The sequence below is a fragment of the Schistocerca piceifrons genome, chromosome X, assembly GCF_021461385.2.
Source record: "Schistocerca piceifrons isolate TAMUIC-IGC-003096 chromosome X, iqSchPice1.1, whole genome shotgun sequence".
NCBI lineage: Eukaryota > Metazoa > Arthropoda > Insecta > Orthoptera > Acrididae > Schistocerca > Schistocerca piceifrons.
In genome coordinates, this window is record NC_060149.1 from 847324869 (window position 1) to 847348339 (window position 23471).

Sequence of the window (23471 nt, forward strand, 5' to 3'; positions counted from 1 at the left end):
ATACAAAACTTGTTCCCTTTCCCAGCAGACGAAACGAAGACTTTTGATATGTCATGGGGACACTAACAGCAAGGGTAAGAAATTTTTAGCCAGAATCAAAAAAGTCTCTAGTGTCTTGTTGTAGACAGACAGTTTCACCGTTTAACGAGTCAGAGTGAAGGAAGTGTCGACATATAATAAATATAGTTTTTATGGAATATTTCGTCGGTTCTTGGACGAACATAGACATATCAAAAACTTTGTTACAATGTATTAATGTTCCTGAATAATATTTATTAGTTTGTTACGAACTGGCTTCAGTTTATTAGGCCATCGTCAGATAAGTTAATGCTAAACAGATAGTCCACACAACTTCATCGAGAATTCGTAGCTGCACAAAGAATTCTGTACAGAGGTATGTGACATTTTATGACTGTAGCGATACAAAACACAAACATGATGTGATACCTAAATATTCAAGTGTTAAAACTAAGACAGTGTACAAAATATAAATATTCTACAAGTGATTAATGGCACAGGCTGCTATGTCATATGGACAAACTGATAATTAAACTAATTTTTTAAACATTTGAATTCACATCACAGTAAAATGAAATTTACTAAGGAATTGGGAGAAGTCTATTAACTTTTTGGACCTCACCATTGACTTCATTAGCCAATAGCGTTTATTTAAGTTTCACAGGAACGCAACCTCAACAGACACAATAATACCCGCCAGTTTCCAGCATCCCGTAGCACATAAACAAGCAGCCTTCCACTCCAGGGGTGCACCGCCTATTACCTGTACCCCAAACTAACACAGATTTTGAAAATGAATTGAAAATAATTATAGAAACAGCGTTAGAGTAATGGTTATAGTCCTACACTGATTGACAACATACTCAGCAAAAAGAAGAGACAGAGGATAACAGTTCTCCTTTATCCTCCTCAGATCGCACAAAATCACACTGATAACAAATGGACACTCCGGCTGTATGTGGGAAAGACGTCACAGGTTCTTGCCAGTAAACTAAAATCCAGGAAATATGCTCCAGCTTTTTACACTAGGAATACTATTCCCCATCTTCTGTTCAACACTAAAGATATCATTACACCTTAAGGACAGACTGGAATTTATAGAATTTACTGCAATCTGTGTGGCAAATTACACTCCTGGAAATGGAAAAAAGAACACATTGACACCGGTGTGTCAGACCCACCATACTTGCTCCGGACACTGCGAGAGGGCTGTACAAGCAATGATCACACGCACGGCACAGCGGACACACCAGGAACCGCGGTGTTGGCCGTCGAATGGCGCTAGCTGCGCAGCATTTGTGCACCGCCGCCGTCAGTGTCAGCCAGTTTGCCGTGGCATACGGAGCTCCATCGCAGTCTTTAACACTGGTAGCATGCCGCGACAGCGTGGACGTGAACCGTATGTGCAGTTGACGGACTTTGAGCGAGGGCGTATAGTGGGCATGCGGGAGGCCGGGTGGACGTACCGCCGAATTACTCAACACGTGGGGCGTGAGGTCTCCACAGTACATCGATGTTGTCGCCAGTGGTCGGCGGAAGGTGCACGTGCCTGTCGACCTGGGACCGGACCGCAGCGACGCACGGATGCACGCCAAGACCGTAGGATCCTACGCAGTGCCGTAGGGGACCGCACCGCCACTTCCCAGCAAATTAGGGACACTGTTGCTCCTGGGGTATCGGCGAGGACCATTCGCAACCGTCTCCATGAAGCTGGGCTACGGTCCCGCACACCGTTAGGCCGTCTTCCGCTCACGCCCCAACATCGTGCAGCCCGCCTCCAGTGGTGTCGCGACAGGCGTGAATGGAGGGACGAATGGAGACGTGTCGTCTTCAGCGATGAGAGTCGCTTCTGCCTTGGTGCCAATGATGGTCGTATGCGTGTTTGGCGCCGTGCAGGTGAGCGCCACAATCAGGACTGCATACGACCGAGGCACACAGGGCCAACACCCGGCATCATGGTGTGGGGAGCGATCTCCTACACTGGCCGTACACCACTGGTGATCGTCGAGGGGACACTGAATAGTGCACGGTACATCCAAACCGTCATCGAATCCATCGTTCTACCATTCCTAGACCGGCAAGGGAACTTGCTGTTCCAACAGGATAATGCACGTCCGCATGTACCCCGTGCCACCCAACGTGCTCTAGAAGGTGTAAGTCAACTACCCTGGCCAGCAAGATCCCCGGATCTGTCCCCCATTGAGCATGTTTGGGACTGGATGAAGCGTCGTCTCACGCGGTCTGCACGTCCAGCACGAACGCTGGTCCAACTGAGGCGCCAGGTGGAAATGGCATGGCAAGCTGTTCCACAGGCCTACATCCAGCATCTCTACGATCGTCTCCATGGGAGAATAGCAGCCTGCATTGCTGCGAAAGGTGGATATACACTGTACTAGTGCCGACATTGTGCATGCTCTGTTGCCTGTGTCTATGTGCCTGTGGTTCTGTCAGTGTGATCATGTGATGTATCTGACCCCAGGAATGTGTCAATAAAGTTTCCCCTTCCTGGGACAATGAATTCACGGTGTTCTTATTTCAATTTCCAGGAGTGTATATATAGATCAATCAGGTAGCGCTATAACTACTAGACTGTCTCAGGGTGAAAGAAGAAATAGACTGAAAAATAAAGATGATAAAAGTCTTCTCGGGTTAACAGCCGAGTCAATGCGTCGTTCTCCGTCACGTTTCAGCAAGTTTCTTATTTTCCATCTTCGCCTGAGGATGGCAAGTAAGAAACTTGCTGAAACGTGGCCGGAAAACGACGCATTGACTCGGCTGTCAACCCGAGAAGATTTTACCATCGAGATTCGCCGAGAAAGCCTGCATTCTCAAGAAAAAGAAAGATTCCAGCTTTCTTGAACATGCTCTGAATGAATTTCATTCACATGGTGTAAGATGTGTCGTTCTATAGTTCGACTGGTGATACTTTCTAAGAAAAGTATTGCTAAAAATACTTTCGAAGAGAGAGTTGGGCAGGACCATCAAATGAATATAATCTTATTCGTGTTAGTGGATGAAACAAGAACAAGTAAAGTCTTAGGGTTTAACGCTTAGTCAACCGACGAGGTCGTTAGAGATAGCACTGCGCTATTCTTCTATGGTAAATTATTAGTTACTATTGGACTCAAATATTTGCTCCTCAATTCTTATCCTGTGTCGTATCCTTACTTGAAAACAGAAGACGTATTTGACACATGTACCAAGTTCTCATGTGCCTATGCTAATGATGAATTAAGTTAATCAACTACATCTCCATCTATTTAGAGACTGTACGTTTATTCTCCATGGAGTCAAGATGAATACGTCATAGACGTTTGCTGAGGACAGAGTCACAAACAGATATAAACCTGGATTGATTGTAATTAACGCCTGTCGATTCTGTTTGGATATGCATTACCCATGTAGGGTGTAAGTGCATGGAATACAGAGATTGAAATCATTGAACTGAATCGTTTACTAACAAATGTCTGAAAAATAATCCAGCTTGGTGTTCCATTTTTCTGATATATAGTTGGGCACTATCTGACAGGTTTTGAGTTCGCTATTACGACCAAACAAGCTACCCACATGTAGGCAAATATATGGCTAGTTCTTACAGCATTACTATCATCTGCAGTTATTGCAGTTCAGTACCATAGAGTCCAAAAATTTTAGTATGTTTAACCGATAAGGTACTAACTTTCCCATAAATTAAAGTTACATGTAAGTGAATAAGTTCTTGTCAATATATAATCTTCACTTAGATAACAAAGCAGCTGCACAGTTGACAATACCTTCTTGGTAGCTACAGGGTCAGTGCGGCAGAGTCTTAACTGAATATGCCTGGTTTCGATTCTCGGCCGAGTCGGAGATTTTCTCCGCACAGGGGCCAGGTCTGTGTCGTCCTTATCTTCGCACCGTTATTACTAACAATAAATTCGCGTTATCGACGGCCCATGACTAGTCTTAAGCATATGTAACACCGTACCAAAGTACAACTTCAAAGTACTGTATATTCTGCGTTGTCAGAACAAATGCTGTCGTATCATCTTTTCACTGTTGAGATGGCTGTATGGGCACGAACTGCAAGCCAATAAATTAAAAAAAACTGTAATTTAATTCTAAACTTCTACTACCTCTGATTCCATGAAAGTTAAGAAACGAGCTATCGTAAATGTAGAGACTCTAGTGAAGTACGAATTATCGATTGCCTCTCGTTCTCGCGGTGAGTGGAGACGCGGATAATTTCGTAAGCGACTGTCAGGTAGAACCGGAGCAAGGCCACCCGCTCATGGCCGCCCTGTGTTGCACATGAGAAAGACTGTCGTGATCGCCACCGCCTCTCAGCTGCATGCCGAGCAACAGTAGCAATTTAAGTGCATAGGATCGGAAATTCCAAAAAATGACTGATTTCGGGATCATGCATAATCCATCTTCAGCTGGATCCTGATTAAGGAAAAATTCGTTAATTCGGGGATAAATAGTCTCCACGCGCCAAAAGAAACTGTGAGGGCCCTATACCTCGTAACTGCCAGGTTACCACGTAATCAGGATAAATCTGAAATGTGAATCATAAACTGGTAGCTTTGCTGTCCTGACTGTTAAATAAAACCGTTTTTAACATTTTGTGGGTCGCATTTCTCCTTCTTTGAATAAAATGTATTATCATTTGTTAATGAAATCGAAATTGCTCGCGGCGACATCCTTGTATGAAAGATACTCGGTTTATTTGTCTCGACAAATCTGGGTAAAGGAAAAGCTCACTCGCGGCTTTTCTCCTGACGAAGGCGATCGTGGATTTCGTCGAAAGCCGGAAATTTTACCCAGATTTGACGCGACAAGTAAACCGAGAAGTTTTTGCACCACCTTTGTGAATGTTTACTTCTTATCGCAAATGCACTGAACTTCCTGGCTCACGTTAAGCTTCTTCGGAAAATATTTTTGTAATACTGTACAGCCGCCTCAGGCTCTCACCATGCTCTGGTTTTTGGTTTACGATGACCGCCTATGGCCGCTGTCCCAAAGGAAATGATCCTGCTTCTAACGACTATTCAGCATCTTTTAGACTTACTTATAGAAAGTAATAAATCTAACACTTCCCTGAGTAGTGGGATTCGGTTAATTTGTTATGCGCCTGAAAAATAGCTACTGCTATAATTCATACGTTGTTAGGTAATAGTAAGTGCTACTGGCTGCATGGCACATTTGGACGAAAGGTACAAACACAATTCCTCGCTGGATACTATAATTCCGTGTGGGATTATTTAATCTACAGGGACGAATGATGCTCTGCTCGGAGATACATGTACAAGCGGCAATATGCACTGTGTATTTTGCAGTTGCATATTGGTGAACTTAATGAAAAGGCAGTATTACCGTCTCTAGGACAAAATGACTAGAACTGCCTGTGTATTATTTATACACGTTCAGTGACGAGAATGCCAAGAAAATTCTCATATTTTACCAGTAATTCTTCTGAACTGCGTTCCATTTCAACGAAATTCCATGTATGTACAGGGTATAACTGGTATAAGTGCAGTTATTTTTGTTGGTGATTGACGATGGTGTACGGAACAACATTACATCAATAGCTACATCATTTGCAGACTAATAATTATAGCTACTACAATTCACATGTTTTTAGGTTGGTTAGTGCGTCCAAGTACATTTGGCAAGAGCAAGCCATTAATGCATATTTTCCCCTTATCAGCAGTTCAGGCCTTGTAGAGTGGATGCGTGGTTTTAACATGATTAGTTTGTACTGACAGGCGTAGTCCACCTAGTGGTGCAGTTACTACTGTGTAAAAAACATAAGGTCATAAAGTTTGTGATGTGTCTGTGGGAAGACTGTTCGATACAGAGGAAAAAAACACAGACAACACACTGATGTATATACATACAGGGTGGCGCACGAAATGTGTTACCATTTTGTTTTTGAATATAAGCTTTATTGTCAATACAATCTGAAAGGAAAACGTACTACAATGAAGAGCCGTCCATGGAGATCTGTTCTAACTCAGCACGTGCTCAATATATCCACCATTTCGTTTCCTAACTTCCTTGAAAAGAATACTGAAGTTAGTGATAAAATGGTTCAAATGGCTATGAGCACTATGGGACTTAATATCTGTGGTCATCAGTCCCCTAGAACCTATAACTACTTAAACCTAACTAACCTAAGGACATCACACACATCCATGCCCGAGGCAGGATTCGAACCTGCGACCGTAGCGGTCACGCGGTTCCAGACTGAAGCGCCTAGAACCGCACGGCCACACCAGCTGGCAGTTAGTGATTACCCAACGGCACATGTCTTCCGTAATTTCGCTGGAAGCTTGAAGAATAAGTCTTCTGAGCTCCATTAAATCACGTAGACGTTTCGGGAAAATTTTTTCCTTTAGGTACTCCCAAAGAAAAAAGTCACATGGATTGAGGTCTGGACTATTGGGGGGCCAATTTTGTCCGTCATTGACGCGACCTGGAAACCTGAGTGAAATGATCCGCACGTCGAAATGCTCGCGTAAAAACCCCAACACAGTGTTTGCAGTATGTGGCCTTGCTCCATCTTGCATGAACCACTGCGTGTTGAAGGGCAAGGCAGTAGCAAGAAGCTGTGGAATGAAGCTATTGCGAAGGATGCTCAAATAACGCTCGCTGTTCACAGTTTTTTCAAAGAAAAAGGGCCCAGTAAGTCCGTGACTGGAAATTGCTGCCCACGCTGTAATCCTTGGAGCATAATGTTGTCGTTCATGAAACACTCGGGGGTTTTCAGTGGCCCAAAAGCGTACATTTTGTTTGTTAACCACACCGTCTAAATGAAAATGCGCCTCGTTTGAAATCCAAACGTTGTTGAGAGTTTCTTCCTTATTCTCCGCCCACTGAGCAAGCAGTAGTCTCTGCTGCTTGTGTTCTTCAGTGAGCTTCTGTGCACAGATCATCTTGTATGGGTACATATGGAGGTTACTTTTAAGAATGCGTTGAACGGAGCGTCTGGATATTCCCAGTTGCACTGCTGTCTTTCTACACGATTTCACAGGACTTCTCTGTACAGCAACTCGTACAGCTTCAATATTCTCCGGCGAACAAACAGGCTTAGGCCGAGGTCGCTTCGCTTCCAATACTGTTCCTTCCTGTACAAATTATCGTACAACCTGTGGATGGTCTTCTTGCAAGGGACCCATCGTGTGTTAAAGTGTTGTCGAAAACGCCTCTGAGTCACAACAAAGCTTTTCGTTTCATGAAAAAGTAACACAATTGCCGATCGTTGCTGTGTTGTCAGTCTTCCATTGTCAGCCATTGCTGCTCACTAGTCTCCTAACGGCAGTATCGTGAATTACACGTCATTTCGTAACTCATTTCTTTTTCCATGCTCTGCTGGTACTGCTGTAGAGATCCCAGTGGGATATCTAATGTGAATCGTAAATTGTGAATGAAACAATTGGTAACACATTTCGTGCGCCGCCCTGCATTAAGGTACCACATATAAAAACATCTGCACATACCCAGTACACCATGTATGTGTCTGTCTGATGACTGAAGTTTCGTATGTATATAGTGTGAGTCAAAAGTAGCTGTACACGCTTTGTGGATGGAATGTATGTATCAAAATAAGACTAAAATCTTAAATACAGTTTTGTCAGAAATTGCTTTATTTCCAAGACATGCAGTAGAGTAGGGTTCACAAGTGCGACACAAACAACTCAAAAGCAATTCTTCTCAGACAGCAACGCAGCGTAAGCACCCAAAATTCGACACATCTACGTAGCGTACATTTCCCCCAAAACATGTTCGAAATTACGTCCGTATAGGTGAAGGCAGTAACGTGCTCGACGTCTTACTGCTATTGGAATGTTGCACGCTTCTATTCTCTAACTGTGCATAGTTGCACCGTCATTTCCAGTTCGATGCTGTAGTTGTGCTGCATTCTCAGTTGCAACAACATACACGAACTCCTTGAGAAGGTCCCAAAGCTAGAAGTCCAGGGCTTTAAGATCTGGAGACCTGGCAGGCCAGGCAACTAGTCCTGCACGACCTACCCACTAATCAGAATAAGCAACACTGAAGATGTAATGCCTGTTACAAATGATATTCTGAATCACAGCTCGGACAGAAAACAATTTCAGACCATACTTTATTTAACATTTAGTGTTATTTTGACGCATACATTACACTCCCACGAAGTGTGTGCAGTTAACTTCTGCCTCCCGACTGAAATGTTGAGGGGCACTGTCGTGTATAAACCATAAGCTGATTCGTGTAACGAGTGAGACATCGTGAAGCAGACCACACAGTTCATGCTCCAAAAACTGTCGATACACCCTGGCAGTCAGACACTGTGGTCCGAATAACTGACTATATGAGACTAAATGTTCACAGAAAAACGATTATTGTAGTTACGCGAGGATTCTCATACACCCACACGTGCATGTTACCAGCGTTCATGGTAACCGCACGATAAGGGGATTCTCATGGGTAAGCAGTGCCCGACGATCAGCAGCATGGTGCTTGAGTAATCAATGACAAAAATTCTGACGCTTAGAGCAGTGTACAGGTGTCAGCTCCTGTGCCTTCTGCAGGAGAAATGGGTGGAACTGTTGTCTCCGAAGAAGCGCCATCCAGTTGATTGAGGAACCTCTACTGCGGCACTTATACGGCGGGTATTTATGGTCGGATCTTCATCTACCACTTCCAGGATGTTCTCAACACCCACGATGTAATGCCTACCACAAATGAAATTCTGCATCATGGCTAGGAAAGGTAACAATTTCAGACAACACTTTATTTAATATTTAGTGTTACTTTGATGCACACAATACATGCACGAAGTGTGTGCAAATACTTTTCCAGTCACCAAATAGGTATGCAATACTGCACCGATTAGATAAAAATGTGAGAGAATGTTATTACTTGCGCGATGATGCAGTTTCTGTTTTGTTACAAGAAGACAGAGCATGAAAACAAAGCATGAAAACAACGTCAGCCGTAATCTAACCAGTCTTTGTAGTCATATGAACACCTTTGAATTTATGAATATGAAGATATATTTTGAATAGTTTGTCTCTGTCAGCTTTACACTACATCACTGTTACCTATTTCTGTGCCGACAGTCTTTATCCAGAGTTCTTGCAACATGAAACATTGAAAAGAACAATATTTTATCGATAATGAAACCCTATGTGACGTTAGCACATACATCTGTATTATTCTCCAGTACTTTACACGGCATTGCTAGTATCTTTCATCACATGAAAGCGTTTGGAAAGTCTCTGTTTTTGCTGTTATTTCTTGGGCTACCGTGTAGTATCTGGTAAACCCTGAAATACTAATTTGTTATGGTTTGGATTGTAAAATTAGACCAACTTCTCGGACAGAGGAATGTAAGCAGTTATTCTACACTTCTTCAAGGGGCAGTAAATATAAACGAACTTTCTTCTACAACGCTTTGCAGAATATAAATGCATAAGCTGAAGCAACGTAAAAGGTATAAATGTTCTGACTTTTCATCATCATTTTCATTATAAATGAGTCATGTCACAAATTATGTCCATACTGTCCACAATAATTGTTCGCCACTTCCATCTCACCAATATGACTCAGCTGTATGCCAGTCAAAAAGCCCACAGACACAGATGTTGAGGTTTTCATTGCAGTTATCACATTGTTAATGTGAAAATGGAGAAAATATTGCTTTAGCAACAACCATCCGATTTCAAACGCATTTTTAAGTTATCCGAGGGACATCTGTTATTCCTATGTCTGACAGACCAACCTACGTTACAGGCTAAGAAACTATTCGTGTATCAAGGATCAGATACTTTATTCAATGAATTTACACATGATATGAAGTTTGTGTAATACTTCTTTAGTGTCCTCGCCAGCAGACATCGTTACGGACGCAGATGAGCTGGTGTGCGACTCGCGACAGAACAGAGTGGCAAGCTGTCACGGACGTCGGGCGAAAGAGACCTTAATGTCGAGCATTACAAATGCATGTCATCATCAACATCACGTCCTGGACAACGCACACAAAGTGTTGTATGGGCGGAACCGCTGACGCAAGTCTTGACTTGCCGGCGGAGATAAGTTCGAACGCCAACATCGACCGCCTCCGACCTGTCTTTCGCAACGCGCAGTGCTGCTCCCCTCCCTGGCAGAGTTCCTCTTTTCTTCCTCTTTTACTCTCTTTCTATCTTTTTTTTTTAGGATTGGTTAGTCTCCTTTTCCCATACGCACTTCTACATTCTAGTGGTTGCACCTTTTAAGTCGCAGGTGGTCTTGCCTCTGCTGCTTCAGAGGTGGGATATTTCTTGCCTCTAGCATAGCGTTGGGTTCGCTCTCTTGCTGACTTACCTCATTTTGTTTTTACCATTGACAACATGACTGCCCTTTTACATTTTTAGCCTTTCCCCTTTTATCGTTCTGACTTTTCTGAGATGTCACACTATCGGAAAGGACCACGTTTGAAACAAGGGACTGATGACCTTGCTGTTTGGTCCCTTCAACCCCAACCAACCAACCAACCAACCGTCGACCCCGCGTTGTCTGTGGAGACAGGTAATGTCTGAAATCTGATATTCTCGGCACACTCTCGACACTGTGGATCTCGAAATATTGAATTCGCTAACGATCTCCGAAATGCAGTGTCCTATGGGTCTAGCTCTAACTGCTATTCCCGTCGTGTGGTCAGAAGCATGTCGCTAACCTTTTGACCTGTATCAACTGAGTACAAACGACTGCTCCGCCAATGATTGCCCTTTTATACGTACTGTATATGTGCATATAGCTATCCCATGATTTTAGTCACCTCAATATATTTCTCTGTGCAACAATATGAAACTAGAACAAGCTCAGCAGACCGAAACGTTAGGTAGAGAAGAATGCCTCGGACCACGACCTAATTCCCTTAAAAAAAATCTGACGTTGTAGTTGACTTCTATTGCTCGTCAGAGCTATCTGTAATAGTCTGACATCATCTCGACAAAGACCAATCGGGATAAAGCTACAATCAAAGAGAATAAAATCAGATGGATGGCTTAACTGATCATGAAAGAGAAGAACGTTGCTGGTTAAACGGATAGAAGTAAAACTTGAACTGGTTTGTAGGGCAGCCTTTCACCACACAGCGGCCTCGGAGACCACCGTGTCCGGCTGTCGCTTGGTGGCCACGCCCTCTCACCGAGGCTGTGGACCGTTCCACGTTCCTGCCCCAGTCTTCTACTCTGCACCCGAATCCTAACAACTTGTATTCACAAGATTCCGAATAAAAAATCATTAATAATTTTCAAAAACTTTTGCTTCGGGGCCATAAATCGGTTTTGTTAGTGATATTTCTTTCTTTTAAGACAAGACAGAAGCAGATACATTATTCAACGCGTAGTGGAAATAACGAACAGAGCAACGTAAGAAAGTGTCTGTCGCTCATCGGATTACTAAGAAAGGTAGTCGAAAGTAAAGCTAGAATGGATCATGGAGCTACTACATTTGTATCCAATGACATCAAAACACACAGTTGGGCTCAGGAAGTCATAAACATCTGCTTCAACGTCTCCGAGACGGAAAGCTGGTTTAACCGCGTAATCCCGTATCACCCGCACCCACGATAGCTACTAAACTTACAATATTCTCAATATTTATAGGAGCCGAAATACGTCTGTTAAATAATTGTCCGTCGTAAATAATGGGCCTGATTGCCAAACGGAGAGCGGAGACTCAGTCTCTACATCATGGAGGATTTTTCATGGTGACAGAAAAAGAGCAGGGACATCTCAGCCTTATGAAGAAGGAAGGAAGATTAGGGTTTAACGTCCTTTTGACACCGAGGTCATTAGAAACGAAGCACAAGCTTGGAATGTTTCAAGGATGGGGTAGGAAATCGGCCGTTCTCTTACAAGGAAACCATCCGGCATTTGCCTGAAGCGATTTTGGGAAATCGTTGATAACCTAAATATGAATGACCGGATGCGGATTTGAACCGTCGTCTTCCCGAATGCGAGTCCAGTGTGCTAACCACTGCACCACCTCGCTCTGTCTCAGCCTTATAAGGACAGCAGGTGGTCGCTGGTTGGAGAAGTAGCGGCTCCACTTTCGAAATCTGTCATTAATGGCCAGAGAGAGAGGTTTGTTAACCATATACTCCTCAACTATAGATATTTGAACTGTGGGCGGAGCACAAATCTCGACCTTGAATTGAGGAAAGTGTCACAGAATTTTAGTAAAGTTAGAACAATTAAAATGCGTTTTACTGCATATTGTATGGTCATATTCTCTGTAACACGCAGTTAGTGACAGTACAAGAAGAATTACAGTTTACGATTTGTTTCTTCGACAAGAAACAGTATCTCCCTGGGCTCCGTAAGTGACAACCGGTAAACTGCAAAAACGTCTGAGTGGTAATGTTCTCGTACGTAATATAGTTTTTCTACTACTTTTTTGAATTTGTATTTTCCGTTTGTCATTCTGGAAACTGCAAGTGCTCTCTAAATATAGCACCACGTTTAAGTAGCAGTGGACAATATGGAAAGGAAAGACATTCAAAACAGTTAAAACGAGGTGACGGCGCGGAGACAACTCTTTTCACAGGGCATAGAGGATACTGTCAAGCCTAAGGTAGCGATAATACCATTAGCGTCGCAATTTTTCGCTACATATAGGCCTTCGCTGATACATTGAATTTCCTGTTGAGTAAAGTACCACATTCGAGCGATGACTGTTTTTACACCATGAAATACGTTCTCCGGCAGACGCAAGTTTCGTTGAAGTGATATACATAGAGGCAGTGAATGAGCAGTTTATTGCTGACTGCTCTTGCGCTCTACCGGTAAATGAAATAAAAGAGGCTAATGCTGCAAAGTCATGTACCCACTGCATATGTTTAATCAGTGATTACGCCTTCAAAATAATACCAATCTTAGTCCATACACGTCCGCAGTCTTTTTCCCACTACTGAAAACGTTTCTGCGGAACATCTTCCTGTAATAGAAAACCAATGAAAATTGCTCAACACTGGAAAGGCATCTGAGACGAATCGGATGATGTACCTGTGATATTCTATAGAAATCATGAGAAAAAGTGGTTCCCCTTCGGGCAGCTGTTCGTCGTAGGTCGCTGGAGCAGCGAAAGGGCCCAGCGATTGGAAAAAAGAATGCAGGCTCTTCCCGTTTTCAAGAAGGATCGTCGGATAGATGCACATAACTATAGGAATGTAACGCTGATAACAATCTGTTGTACAGTTGAGGAACCTGATTTACGCTCAGTCATTAAGACAGGTTAGGAGCACGGAACTCTCCTCCGTAAAAACCAACACGGCTTTCGCAAACAGGGATCTTGCGAAACTCAACTCACTCAGTTCGTCCATGATATCCACAGCGCCGTAGAAAGTGGCACCCAGTTGATTCTTGGTAGCTTGACTTCCAGAAAGTATTCAGTAGAGTTCGGCACTGTCGTTTAATGAACCAAATACGAGCTTGCCGAGTATCAGACCAGATTTGTGACTGGACAAACAGATAGATGTGAAGGTCATTCGAAGAGGACCTTAAGAGAGTGTTATAGCGCCGTTACTGTTTAGAGTAAACATAAATGATCTAGTGGATAACGTTAGAGGCTCTGTCGGACAATTAACGGACGATGCTGTTGTCTGTAAGAAAGCTGCTACGCAAGCAAAACGCAGGAATACTTCAAAGGATCGACGACCCGTCATCGGATCGTTTAGATGGCGCGAGAGCGTTATGGAGTTGAACTCAGCATATATTACTTCCTCATACACACATTTCGCGGAATGAGTAGGATGAGAAAATCAGGGAAATTAGAGTTCATACAGAGCTGTTCCACAAATCGTTCTTCCGACGCGCCATTTGCGAATGTAACAGGAAATCGGGAAACAAATAGTGATACCAGAAGTACCATCCGCAACACACCGTAACGTGGCCTACAGAGTGTAGACATGGATACAGAATTCTGCCGAAATCGAAGTGTACACACAGGGTCAAAGAACACCCACGCCATCTCTTTATTTTATTGTGGCTTCTTGACGAATCAGTACGAGATCTCCCCGAGGATGATAAGCCTCTTAGAATTCAGGTAACTCGTGCAAAAGCACACTCGGCTTTAAATGTTAGGATGTGGTATACAAATAAACACAACATAAAACAGAGCGAAGCGGCGCAGTGGTTAAGAACGTGTCATGGCACTCAGGTGGATTGGGCCACACGACGTCCTGAGCGACATCATGATTTACGTTTCCTTGAACTACTTCGCGTCAGCGACAGAATGGACGTATTGTAGACTCACTCTATCTTCCATTCGAGTACAACTGAATTAATGCTCCATCCTTACTAACCTAGATTAAAACAGGACGGGAATCTAGTTCTCTGTCCTATTTCAACCAAGTGAGGAATCACGATGGTAAAACTAACGGAGACACTCGGTTTGAATTACGGATCTATCTTCCGCACACAGACTTACTGCACTTCATAAACCATTATTGTTTGTTGTTGTTGTGGTCTTCAGTCCTGAGACTGGTGTGATGCAGCTCTTCATGCTACTCTATCCTGTGCAAGCTTCTTCATCTCCCAGTACCTACTGGGCTGCATTATAGGCTGCAGATGTATTGGTTTTGCATGAAATGTGTCTCTAGCTTCTATTTTCTATCCATTATCGTTGGTGAGAGAAGTTCCACCGTTGTACGTGTAATGATAAAGTACAGTTAAAGAATGAAAGTGGTAATGTCATCGATATTGTTAGTAAGCTCACTGCGCGATACGTCAGATGAACAAATGGGATGGCTGGATCAAGTTTATGGACTGCACTAAAAAAACAAGGAAAAGGCTCGGAAACATATTAAATCCAGAAATGCTCCGTATTCTGCTCATTATTGACAGAAATTTTCGTGTGAAATTTATGATTATTAATTAACGTATGGCCTTCGGAGACAGTGCGCTACCAGTTACACTATCCGAGCATGTTCTACGAACTGACCCAAAGCTTCAACTTGTTGCGGACTCCATGACTTTCCTTCCAAAATTCAGCACAATTTTAATCTGGTCGCCTGTAATGCTGTGTACAAAGTAAGGGAACTCATTATCTTCAACAACTTTGAATCTGTATATAATCCAACGTCCCCGCAATTGTTAGTACTCTCGGATGCTGTAGTCTCACAAAACGATGGAAGAACCGCCTTAGAGTTTGGAAGGTAAGAGGAGTCAGTGACAAGCTGAAGCTTTGATTCAATTCATGAAACTTTCTCGAATGGCGTTACTGAAAGCACTCTGCACCCCGACGTAATGATCTCTGCATATACCCGCGGAGAACAAAGGGCTTCATTTTCAAATGATGACGAATTCTTCCATACATTCCACAGATTAAGTTCCTGACAGCGAGAAAAATTAATCGTGTAATGTGGCTTTAACATATTGTAGTCTCATATCTAAAGGTGCACTGATCGATATCCATGACAGACCGACAGATAAAAGAAGACCTGTTCTATAGCCTTACGTTTGCCCACCATCAGTGCTTTCGTCAATGGGGACACATAAACGAATTGGTTTACATAATGGGCTTTACAGTATAGTGGCCCCTTATCAACATATTATTGAAAGCAACGAAGACTTCAAATGGTTCAAATGGCTCTGAGCACTATGGGACTTAACAGCTGTGGTCATCAGTCCCCTAGAACTTAGAACTACTTAAACCTAACTAACCTAAGGACATCACACACATCCATGCCCGAGGCAGGATTCGAACCTGCGACCGTAGCAGTCGCACGGTTCCGGACTGCGCGCCTAGAACCGCGAGACCACCGCGGCCGGCAACGAAGACTTCAGACACCATTTGAGTTTCCACGATATAACGAGTTCATACATTTTGAGAAGTTATAGGTGGACATTTTGAACAAATTTTATGTGTTTCTTTGAGGTGATGACAATGTGAACTATTTCTGTGAACTGCACATGTTGGCGTTTTGGTTTTAGGAGTCTACCCTCAAAAGTATGTTCAGGTATTTTTGATACTTTCTGATTGTCTGTAATTACATGTTACTTAACATGCCAAAATCTTCGAATAATTGCAGTAATTGTTGATAAGAACAAGAGTAACGCTGTTCGAAACACTCTCAGTCCTGAAGCCTGCTCAAAACTCTGCTGGCATGATTTCACTGATAAACAGACATGCTAGATCTTTCGAAAGTTTTTTAACCACAGGAAGAAACTCGATGGTTGGCCCACTTCATGTTATTTGTCATACTCTTTTCAACAACAACCAAACGATAATACAGCCACGTATTCTCTTTCATCATCAGTGGTTCAGCATTAGATACGAGATTTCCATTACGGATCACGACGATATGTCTTTTATTAAGTGGCGCAGTTATTAAGACAGTGCAGCCGCATTCTGGAGGACTGTGGTTAAACCCCGTACGGCAATTCATATCATAGGTTTTACTTCGTTAACCTAAGTCGACTGAGGCGAGTGTCGGGATAGTTTCTTTGAAAAGTACATGGACCAGTTTCGTTTCTCCTCCATTTCCCATCCAGGCTCTGTCCATAATGACCTCGTCGTCAACGAGATGTTAAACCTTGCACTCCCTTCCTTCTTCCGTAAGTATTATTAAGATTCGTAACTGCTTAATAGTCGTTACGACACAGTGCGTCACTCATGTTTGTATATGACGGCCAGAAACTTCGAACTCTAAGGAACGCAAACTGCCAGTGATGCCATAACAGAACCGTATGTGGAGAAAGTGGAATGACGCAGACGCCAGGCCGCTGGCACGGAGCGTTGCTCAGCGTCGCGGCGAGCAATCGGAGAAAGTGAGACGGCGCCTCGTAGCGTGACGTCATGGAGATTCCAGCAAGCTCTCGCTGTGTCACATTGTAAGCGGAGGCCTTCTCGTTTTTTATCCATGAGCAACTATTATACCTGTTACCACTGTGTAGTTTATAACAGAAACTGATGGATACTTTCAAAATATCAGAAATTCTGAGCTGATGTTTTACTGGGTGAACACAAACTGCAACGACAAAATTTAGGAAGCTGTGCGGGGATCTTCAATGAAAATTTTGCTGATAAGGGACTCATGGTGTCAAGTGGCTCCCTATAGAGTAATAATGTAATTGTGATTTATTCGGTTTTGTTACCCCAGTTACCTATGTTTCTGTGAAAATACGGCCACGACCCTCTAAAAGGCTGCAGTTTTTCAATCACCAGAACGTTCAACACAAAATACAGAGTAATGCAAGAACTATGAGAAGCAAAAATACTGTCATGTGGTTGACGTATGTGCAAGAATGTCTGAGCGTAGCGTCATCGTGTGTCTTTTCCGTCGCATTCAGTGAAACAACGTGCTACATCGGCAGACCTATCCACACTGTTGTTTATCACTGTTGACGTAAAAATAACACTGCCGGAAAAGCAAACATGATGCAGAATCGAGCGGTACTGCTTGCAAACTTGTGGCCAATACGGTAGTCAGCAGCAAGTAAAGCGAGTGAATGGAACAATTTTGTTTCTAAACAGAACACACGACTCATACCGTGTAGATATGCCCAGTGTGATACAGAAACAGAGATAAATGGGACTAGGAAAGCAACCGAAATGCAATTACTTTGTACCGTGTCACCAGAGACTATGCGTCATTTGTACCAAATTTCTCAGAAAATATTCCTGAAGAATTTCCGAAATTTTTTCAGCAGAGTTCGGGTTTACTCTGGATGAAGTCATACAATGGCAGTTACTCAGCATCCAATTCGTTTGGCCCTCAGTACCGATTGCTTTGTGTATGTGACACAATTTCGTTTTGCACACTTTTAGCTGGGTATAGTGTTCTGTGAGACTGTAATAAAAAAGATAAGTTAGCAAACAGGCTATGGCCTACGAAAAGGCACCATTCGAGCTATAACAGCCGGGAACGCCCAAATGGCTACAGGTAGTCTTGATGACGGGGCACTTTTTTTTCGGGCTAACTGAAGGTTAGAAGCAGACGAAGCTGGGACTTGAGCATGAATGCTTACACGTGTGTGAGGAAACAGATGAACAAAAATTTCCTATAGTACACAGAGCAAACTATGATTCTTTTCACACCTTGTGTTGTGGTTTTGATCTTTCGACTTCGTAAACATATCCTCAAACATTCTAATACTGCGATAAAATTTCAGTAAAGTAATATGCGATTACAGCTCCTGTCAGTTCAGCTGAAAACTGAGAAGTGAGCTTAAATAAAGCAACATCTAATGCAACCGAAAACAAAGTAGCTATATGTTAGACTGACTGACGTTTGTCTCGGTTCACAGTGTATGTATGACAAAACAAAGTAGACGAATCCTTTTGTCTTTGTTGCATGATGTGGTGTCGAAGTTGTGGTTAATTACGACTTAATAGCTTTGTGATAGAAGGCAGCAGACTTCCTTTCATTATGAAGGAAGGAGATCGCATCTTACTTCTTAGTGAACTGTGGAATCGCCTAAAAATATTTGTACTAATGCGTCAGCTGACAGATTACCGATCAGGAGCTTTCAGATTGGATATGTCTCGAACCGCCATTAAATTACGCTTTACGCTTTTGTTATATCCCTATAGCCTACTACTGAGAGACATGCTGCAATGATAGGCGTACATTTTTATTACCAAAGAGATACTCCCACGTGCTGTCCACCCTCTGTGGGAAAGATGATGCCAAGAACACCTAAACCTTGATTTTATTGTACAAGACGATGATTATGCTCAGTTCTCCAGTGCTCTACAGAATGGGTGCATAGTTGACTTATAACTGTTTCCACCATGTCAAAATTCACAGATTCTACAGCGCTCACGATTAGACTCACTATCTCCATGATTGTTGGTGTGATATACAGCTGTGAGGATGATTCGAGACTAATAATGAGCACGCCATGTCTAATTAAAAAATCTACAATTTCATTATCTTTCTGGAAGCTGTAGATTCGATCCAAGCCACGGTATATCTCCCACAATTCACAAAAGAAGATGCTTTTCATATTCGCATCAAAGTTACTGTTGTAGAACTCTAATGAATTTAGATAATGTGTGCAAACTGGTCATTTATTAAATATTAATTCCTTTTGTAAACCCACTTTCGCGTTTTAATTGTTAGAAGGTTCTCATTGCAGGCCCTTTATTTCATGGCTCAGTCTGTTGACGTCCCAATACGTACAGTTAACTCTCTCCTGACCGTTTCTGTAGCTTACGACAGCAATATGATGTCAGCTTTGCATCTTTCGAGCTTTCCCGCTCCACTTTCGTCACCTCACAGCGTGTTTGTGCATACTAGTGAGACACGTTTCTCGGCTGATTCTGTTTCGAAACACTGCGCCAATTTTTTCGCCTTCTTTTTGCATAGGGCATTCCTCTGAAATATTTCTTACGTTAATCAGCGATTCCACCTTTAGCAGTCAGCAGTTTAACAGCGGCAAAAACTGCAGATTATTTAGAGTGAGTGTAACCAACTTTCTTTTTGTTTGTTCGCTCTGAGGACTAACGTGTCACCTCAGTGGAGGAACTGTGTATCAGTGTTGTGACTCGGCAGTTGGTTTTTAACAATCGTTTTATTTGCTTCTCATCCAGTCGTTTTTCTCCACCACACAATGTGTTGAGATTGGTTCACTGAGGTCTCTTATATAAGGTATACACGTCTTTTCTTTCTTCAGTTTCGAAATTGATGAAGAACAAAATAGTTTTTACTTTACGACAGGAAGGGAAAGTTGGCGTGAGCCTCACGTCGATATCGAGCCGGACAGAGACGTTTTATTTTCCAAGACTTTTGTGCGACCTCAAGGGAAATACGTACACCATCCAGGCAAGTAAAAACGAATCTCAAGAGCTTAGCTTCCATTTCATTATAGTACAATGGTATGAATATAAATACAGGATGTATCATAGTTAATGACGTAAATGCATAAAGTTGAAAGTACACGATACTAGAAGCAAAAAAGTCTCAGTAAACATAGGGTCGAAAATGCGTATATTAAGAGCTACGAGCAATTTTTCATCTTCGATAATGTGAAACAAATCTCTTCTACTGCAAGTTCATTGCTTTCCACATTTTTGGAACTGGTAGTATGGACGAAAACAAGAAAAAAAGTCCATTAAACATGTGCTCTAAACTCCATTCCTTACGAGCTATGACCACTTGTTCATCTTAGGTACTTTGAAACACAACTCTTCTAATGATCAAGCGCTCGTAACTTTTTAGGTATGCGTTTTAGAGCACATGTTTGTTGGACATTTGTTTCTTCTTTTGGTCCATACCACTACTTCCCAAAATATGGAAAGCAAATAACTTGCAGTAGAAGAGATTTGTTTCACAGTATCGAAGATGAAAACTTGTCCGTAGCTCTTAAGGTATGCATTTTCGACCCTACGTCTACTGAGACTTTTTTGCTTCTAGTATCGTGAACTTTCAACTGTATGCGTTTGCGCCATTAATTATGACACACCCTGTATATGAACAGGAAATTCTGAGTCAGTTCTCATGTAACGCATAGTTAAGAAGAACCCCAATCTTCAGGCTTCTGAGGCAAAGATGTAAAAATACATTTCCGTCTGGAAGTAACGAATTTTAGATAAGAAAGTAGCTGTGGGATTGTAACTTTACATATTCTTCAAATCGGGATCACGAGAGGCACCGCATTGATGGTATTACAGCTAAACAAGCACTATGAAACTGTAGGAACAGAAAACTAGTGCGGGTTATTTGTTGATATTCTTGCTTTCAGAAATGAGAGAGATTTACGGTGGCAGTCGAATCGTGCTGACTGTGATTACTCTGTATTAGTAATGGTGCACCATAGCTTCGACATTTAACGTTAGTTCATTATCGATAGTATTACAGACAACGTAAGTAGTTGCAACAACCTCTACTCGCAGAATATCTCAGAGATTCAGAAATTTGCTGATAGTTCATCATATTTACTTGGTTATAAACTAAAATTTTATCACTGAGCGTATAGTCGCTTCCCATTGTACGCCATACGTCCAACTCTCCACACTTACGAGGTCCTTACCATATTAAGCTCCCAGCTACCAGAAATGTTTACAAACCACAGTCCTTTAATGTGCACCTGTGTTATTTCAGGAAATGAGGAATCCTATCATAATAATTACGGGGTTAGTATCATGAAAAACTCGTTAGACCCTGAAAGACATATGTCAACTTGTACAATGTCTACAGAAGAGGTTAAAAACACGGTTGACGTTGAAGGAAAGTGTGATAATGAAGTAGAACTAACGTAACCTAAGGATGGCGCAAGGAACTTACCCAGATGAATATCACTGTATGATAGAGTCAGTTGTATAAAAAAATGAGAAATCTACATCTACGTGAATCTCGCCAAATCACACTTAAGTGCCTGGTACAGGGTTCATCGAACCATTGTCGCTGGCCGGGGTGGCCGAGCGGTTCTAGGCGCTACAGTCTGGAACCGCGCGACCGCTACGGTCGCAGGTTCAAATCCAGCCTCGGGCATGGATGTGTGTCATGTCCTTAGGTTAGTTAGGTTTAAGTAGTTCTAAGTTCTAGGGGACTGATGACATTAGAAGTTAAGTCCCATAGTGCTCAGAGCCATTTGAACCATTTGAACCATCGTCACAATAATTCTCTGTTATTCCAATGTCGAACAGCGCGCGGAAAAAACAAACATCTATATCTTTCGGTGCGAGCTCTGATTCCCTTTATTTCATTATGATGATCATTTCTCCCTATGTAGATCGGCTTCAACAAAATATTTTAGCATTCGGAGGAGAAAGCTGGTGATTGAAATTTCAAAAATGGGTCAAATGGCTATAAGCACTATGGGACTTAATATCTGAGGTCATCAGTCCCCTAGACTTAGAACTACTTAAACGTAACTAACCTAAGGACATCACACACATCCATGCCCGAGGCGTGATTCGAACCTGAGACCGCAGCAGCAGTACGGTTCGGGACTGAAGCGCCTAGAACCGCTCGGCCACAGCTGCCGGCTGATTGAAACTTCGTCAGAAGATTCCGTCGCAATGTTTTTTGTTTTAATGACATCCACCCCAAATCCTGTATCATGACAATGACACTCTCTCCCTTATTTCTCGATAATACAAAACGTGCTGCTCTTCTTTGAACTTTCTCTATATACTCAATTTATCCTATCTGGTAAGGATTCCACACCGCACAGTAGTTCCTCAATCATAGGCAAGCGACAGGGAAAGTTCTTCCACAGGAGACTATAAGACTGAACTTGCAAATTGTTCGACAGGTTTCAAGACAACGTCTGTCTACCGTTCAGTTTCTGGAGACTTTATGTATGTTTGCTAGGCAAGAATCACGATAAAATAATGAAGGGGAGTGTGAGCAGCAGTGGTACGAAGGAACTTATTATTTATAAAATGACGATGAGAAGAAATTATTGGTACTGCGTACTCACCCACTTCTACTGCGCTGGTCTTATTTTATCTTTTCGAATGGTCTAAAATTTTCCCGATTACAACAACCCAGTCGTTCCACAATTTAAGAACTTTCCGCTCCGAAGGAGAAGACGAAACCTATTTCGCCTGTATTTGCTTAGCGACAAGGTTTGAGAATAGTGTCCTGGAGTAGATCGGATTTGTTGTTGCAGCAAATGACGCCCCCGACGCAGAGTCGAGTGGGGAGTCGCAGAGTGACTTACGTGGGTTGAGCGAGTAGGCGAGCTTCTTGACGAAGTTGGAGGCGCGCACGGCGAAGATGATGACGGGGAAGCCGATGAGCTGCACAGGCAGCTCGAAGCCGCCGTCCTGCGCGCGAGCCGCCAGCAGCTGGGCCAGCAAGAGCGCGGCCAGAGCCACGTTGGTCGCCCTCATCGCGAGCACTAAGCCCCGAGACTGGCCAGCGAAAGCGCCGCCTCTGCTTTCCTACGGCCGGTTCTCCCCTCCAGCACCTGCCCTGCCGCCGCCGCTCGCCTTTTATTCTTCGGCCAGAAAGCACCTCTTCCCCGAGTTTCTACGTGCCGCAACGCGATCTCAAACTCTACACCCATCCTCGGGTTAAAATCTACACGCTGATGCTGTAGAAGCCACACGATGACTATGCCGGGGATCTTTACTGCGACATCCATTTTGACAGAATTGACTCAATGTGAAAAATTTCTTGCAATTCATCTTTAAAATTACCACACTAAAAAAACTATAAGCGACCAAAGGTTGTAAGGCACAAGTTTCTGTGATGAGACTGAATGTTATATACAGGGTGTTACAAGAAGGTACGGCCAAACTTTCAGGAAGCATTCCTCATACACAAATAAAAAAAAAGATGTTATGTGGACATGTGTCCGGAAACGCTTGATGTCCATGTTAGAGCTCATTTTAGTTTCGTCAGTATGTACTGTACTTCCTCGATTCACCGCCAGTTGGCCCAATTGAAGGAAGGTAATGTTGACTTCGGTGCTTGTGTTGACATGCGACTCATTGCTCTACAGTACTAGCATCAAGCACATCAGTACGTAGCATCAACAGGTTAG

At 42.8% G+C, this 23471-nt stretch overlaps 1 protein-coding gene across 1 annotated transcript in view; it reads right to left on the bottom strand.

Annotated features, from left to right (window-relative positions):
• Nucleotides 1-22832, bottom strand: part of LOC124722949 — a 50583-nt gene extending 27751 nt beyond the window's left edge. Inside the window, exon 1 of the mRNA XM_047248115.1 lies at nucleotides 22644-22832. Coding sequence (XP_047104071.1) covers nucleotides 22644-22815 — 172 coding nt within the window. The 5' untranslated portion in view covers nucleotides 22816-22832. The remainder of the gene's footprint in view (nucleotides 1-22643) is intronic.
• Between the last annotated feature and the right edge of the window lie 639 nt (nucleotides 22833-23471).